Raw genomic sequence first — 4641 nt, 5'->3', positions numbered from 1 at the left:
TATCTAGGAAGAAGATGAAGGATACTTGTGACAAAAAAGGTAACTAACCAACATAATCTAAACTTGTATTCACTGCACACAAAGAACTTCCTCATTTTGAGAAGTTGCTCCTACACTCAGGAACGGAGCCAGAAATTCGGTTGAGAGGGGCAAAAAAGTACAGACGAATTCAGAAAATTTTTCCAGTAAAAAAGGCGAAACATTAAAACAAAAGAGATAATTTAAAAATAAATAAATAAATAAATAAATTACCTAAGAAATATAGTTGTAAATATTGTTGGATATGGACGAAAAATAAAACACCTCGAAACTTTATAAAAATATTCATAACAAAATATGAAATATAATTAATTTGATAAAATAATCTGAATAGAAAACACATTATAAGTTACACATATCATTATTAATATAAAAGAATGTTATGTGTGTGTGTGTTTGACTTTTACTATTATTAAACATGTGCTCTACCAACTAATCTAACTCACTTCTTGTTGACATTTAGTAATTTTTTTATACTAATACTAAAACATGTATTATATATACATATATACATACAAAGACTATATATGGCGTGAGGGTGGGGTGATGGCGATAGCTGCCCCTGCCCCCTCTATGGCTCCGTCCCAGCCTACATTGCTTTTGATGAGGCTTGATCTTATGTCTTTTGTGATAATTTTACTTCTGTAATTAATTAAACTGTCCATGTAGACAAGACAAAGGATACCTAATTCATGCCGGGACGAGGGAACGTTAGGATTTACAGAATTTTCTTATCATTTTTCATAAAAGTAATATTAAAAAAGAAAAAAAAATGGAACGGTAGAGTCAGTGGGTTACATTTTGTATAGTCAACGCAAGGTCAAATTTGCTCTCCACGCTGCAACTATATAAATATAAATGAGTTAATACCCAAAATGGTCCCTCACCTATGCCATAATTACCAATTTGGTCCTCAACTACCATTCTTACCCAATTAAGTCCTCAACTATGTAACTTTTACTCAATTAAGTCTTCAACTATACAATTCTTACCCAATTTAGTCCTCAACTATACAATTCTTCCCAATTTAGTCCTCTGTATTAATTTGGCTGTTTGTTGACTGTCAAAAGTCGGGATAAAATTATAATTTTACAAGATTTCTCCTTCCTCTCTATTTAGCAGCGCCAAACCATGCAGCAATACACTCCGATCAGATTTCGATCGTCAAAAAATTGTTGGAAATCAAATTCATGGGCTATCCAATGCACAACCACTACTTCGATACTGACAGGTTTAGAACCCAACCGGAGCTTATTGCTACATGGTTTGGCACTGCTAAATGCGAAGGAAGGAGAAAACTTGTAAAATTACAACTTTATTTCCACTTTTGACAGTCAACAAACAGTCAAATTGACAAAGGACTAAATTGGGTAAAAATTGTATAGTTGAGGACTTAATTGGGTTAGAATGATAGTCGATGACCAAATTGGTAATTACGACATAGTCGAGGGACTATTTTGAGTATTAACTCAATATAAATTCATTATTTAGTTATGCGGTTATGCCGGTATCATTCTATTACCGCACGTGTCTGCCGATATTTCGATAGCCACTTTTTAGCGCCTTTTTTTTTTTTCCTAATAAAAACTGTTTATGAAAAGACTTGTATGCTCTTCTTCACTAACTGCAGTTCTTCAAGCAATACACTTCAAAATCCATCGTATGTGATTTCATCTCGCGAATTCAATAACTTCTTCTATTGAATTTCATCGGTTCTTGTTTAGAGTGTTCATATTTGCCGATATTATAATTTTTTTTTGTTCTGTTTCTCAGAGGTGACCAATGGCGAGCAAGAAGAGCAAGAAGAACACGAAGCACATGCCTGCTGGTGAAAGCCTCGCCAGAGTCGTAGATGAAACTCGTCAGCGTCTACTTGGTTTGATTCTAAAGATGATGAACGATGTGAGTGAAGCGTACGGAGATCCCGAGCGACACCAGCAAACACGTCGCGAATGTGCTTCAGCCATAGGTATATCTCCGCTTCTTTTTCTAGTTTTCTCTGTATACGATTGAATCCGAAATTTATTATTTCCGCGACACCTGCATTCAATTTCTTGATTAATTCTCTTAAAAGTTTCTCTGTGAGCAGATGCAATTTTATATCATCGGTGTGTAGGTTTAGCGTATAATTGTGCGAATTCATGTTTTCTCTGCGATGGATTCAAGTTCGAGTTGTGAATGCATGTGTTTGATCCACATCTAATGATCTTCCATTGTTCAATACTTTCCAAGTTTTCAAAATCTTGTTGAAATGACAGATTAATTTTAGTTTAATTAATTCCATTAGTCACTTCACTCGCTTGAATCGGGTTGTTTTAATTGCAGAAGCATATGCAAAGTATGCTGAGGCCAAGACTGGTTATCAGTATAATTTTAATTTGCAATCTAAATATTCATCTGATGATACCTGTGTTGACGAATCAACGGCGGCTGCCTTAGTAGTGGATACCTGTGTTGAAGAATCAACGGCGGCTGCCTTAGGTATATCTCCGCTCCTTTTTCTAGTTTCTGTGTATACAATTGAATCGCAATTTATTATTTTGGTGACACCTGCATTCAATTTCTTGATTAATTCTCTTAAAAGTTTTATATCATCGGTGTTTAGGTTTAGCGTATATATGTGTTGTTGTGAGAATTCATCTTTTTCTCTTCGATGGATTCAAGTTTGAGTGTGAATGCATGTGTTTGATCCAAAATTTTGTTGAAATGATAGATTAATTTCAGTTTAATTCCATTAGTCACTTGAATCGTGTTGTTTTAATTGCAGAAGCATGTCAAGAGTATTCTGAGGCCATTAGTACTGGTGATCAGTATATGCGTAATTTGCAATCCAAATATTCATCTGAGACAGTAGTGGATACCTTTGTTGAAGAACCAACGGTGGCTGCCGAGTCCAGTGATCCTAAAGCTTTTGCAAACTTATATGAAGAGTTTGTTGATAAACTGAACGATATGGCTGGGTTGCTTCCTGTGAGTAAGGCAAAAGATGTTAATGTGAAAGTGAAAGAGAAAGAGAAGACTACTGTGATTAAGTCTGGTTCTGATGCAAAAGGAGAAAAGGTAGGTGCCTTCAAAAATTTAGTTGGGCTTGAAGAACAGTTATTGAAGATGAGATTTCAAAGTCTTCACCAAAACAACAGATATATATCTTCAACATTCCAATATAAATGTAAGTACTAAACTTGGCACTCACAAAATATTCTGTAAATTCTAAAACAAGCATTGCCATATCCGCGTAGCTTACTGTTCTATCATTGATAGTTATATATGGATTGAGTTACCTAAACAAGCATTGCCATATGTCATATGTGCATATTACTTACTGTCTAGTCATGATTCTCTACGTGTCTAATTGTCTACATTCTTAATTTTTATTTGGAGTTAATTTCATTTTTGTCAAATATTTATAGGTGGCAGTCCAGTACCTTTTTAATACAAAGTACATTGATTCGTTATATTTTTTATATTTATCTTTTTGAAAAAATTCATAATTGTAAATTGAAAAATGCTTGTATTTAATGGAATTTAAATTGCTTTATTTGTAGAAGATAAAAAATGATTATGTCACAATAATACTAGGACCAAAGGATGATATTTTGAAAAAAAAAAATGATTAAAAGTGGTCTGTCACCTATAAATTTAATTAACTCTTTTTATTTGTATTTAATGAATGTAATTTTTACATGAAATTGATCAGCTAGCCCAATAAGACCGACAAGCTTTAGGATTAAAGACTAAAAAAATTTAGTTTGATAAGTCCAAAATTAATAAACTCGATAACATGAAAGAGCTTGTTCGATAGCGCAAGCCAGTTAAGAGTATCTTTTATTTTATAAGTGTTGTCAAACAATATATGCATGCAGTTTATATAGAAGCTGCCCATCCTTTTTTTTTTTTTATTTGTAAACAAAATTGTAATGAACTTATTACAAAATAAAATATATTTTATGAAAATAAATATTAAAAATAAAACTTATTATAATTATTATATTATAGTATAAATATATAAATTATTTTTCATTGGAATTTGGAAATGAAATTTTAGGTTAATTGAATTGTGCAAATATTTATATTTATTAGTGTAAATTCACTATTCTTTTTTTGAAAGCTCTAATTTATTATTATTGAAAGTTTATAATATTAATTTGAAAATGTTAAAAGTTTATAATATCCGATGAGTTTGATAAATCAAGATTTTAAGATTAAAGTCAATAATATTAAATCTGGCAAATAAAATTAGTAAACTCAAAGGGATAAATAAGACAACTCACAACTCGATATGAGTACTAGCTCGAAATCAAATAGTCAGGCTCGGCTGACATCATGTTTGTGTTGGTAATTGATTTGAATGGGGAAAATGGGTACTTGTGGTATCACTGTTGTCGTGTCTCACATTTAACTGGCCAAATATTACCAACTTTATTAAGTGACGAACCTGTATATGTTGAAAAATAGTGAAAAAACCTGTATATTACCGATGCCAAGTTTTTACGATTATTTAAAAACTTATTAAAGTACTAGTTTTACATGCGTATTGAGCAAATAAGTTAATGCCCAATGTTTATAATTAAATAAATATTTATAAGTATATCAATGCAAGAT

General features: G+C 31.9%; 1 protein-coding gene across 1 annotated transcript; it reads left to right on the top strand.

The window, feature by feature from the left end:
• The first annotated feature begins 1612 nt into the window (after positions 1-1612).
• LOC109166660 lies at positions 1613-3229 on the top strand. Its single transcript, XM_019315548.1, has 4 exons — positions 1613-1699; positions 1813-2008; positions 2365-2520; positions 2807-3229. Exons 2-4 carry the CDS (start codon positions 1822-1824, stop codon positions 3217-3219), a joined length of 756 nt encoding a protein of 251 aa, XP_019171093.1. The 5' UTR covers positions 1613-1699; positions 1813-1821; the 3' UTR covers positions 3220-3229.
• The last annotated feature ends 1412 nt before the right edge of the window (positions 3230-4641 follow it).

Source organism: Ipomoea nil, unplaced genomic scaffold (assembly GCF_001879475.1).
Source record: "Ipomoea nil cultivar Tokyo-kokei standard unplaced genomic scaffold, Asagao_1.1 scaffold3104, whole genome shotgun sequence".
NCBI classification, from domain to species: domain Eukaryota; kingdom Viridiplantae; phylum Streptophyta; class Magnoliopsida; order Solanales; family Convolvulaceae; genus Ipomoea; species Ipomoea nil.
The sequence above is the reverse complement of the archived record's forward strand: the minus strand, read 5'-3'. Positions and strand labels throughout refer to the sequence as shown.

What these genes read in the sequence shown, in the direction of transcription:
- LOC109166660 (XM_019315548.1), top strand. Translation starts at nt 1,822, where the DNA reads ATGGCGAGCAAGAAGAGCAAGAAGAACACGAAGCACATGCCTGCTGGT. An exon ending in CGAATGTGCTTCAGCCATAG is followed by an intron (nt 2,009 to 2,364) that starts GTATATCTCCGC and finishes TTTTAATTGCAG; the next exon opens with AAGCATATGCAAAGTATGCT. An exon ending in ATCAACGGCGGCTGCCTTAG is followed by an intron (nt 2,521 to 2,806) that starts GTATATCTCCGC and finishes TTTTAATTGCAG; the next exon opens with AAGCATGTCAAGAGTATTCT.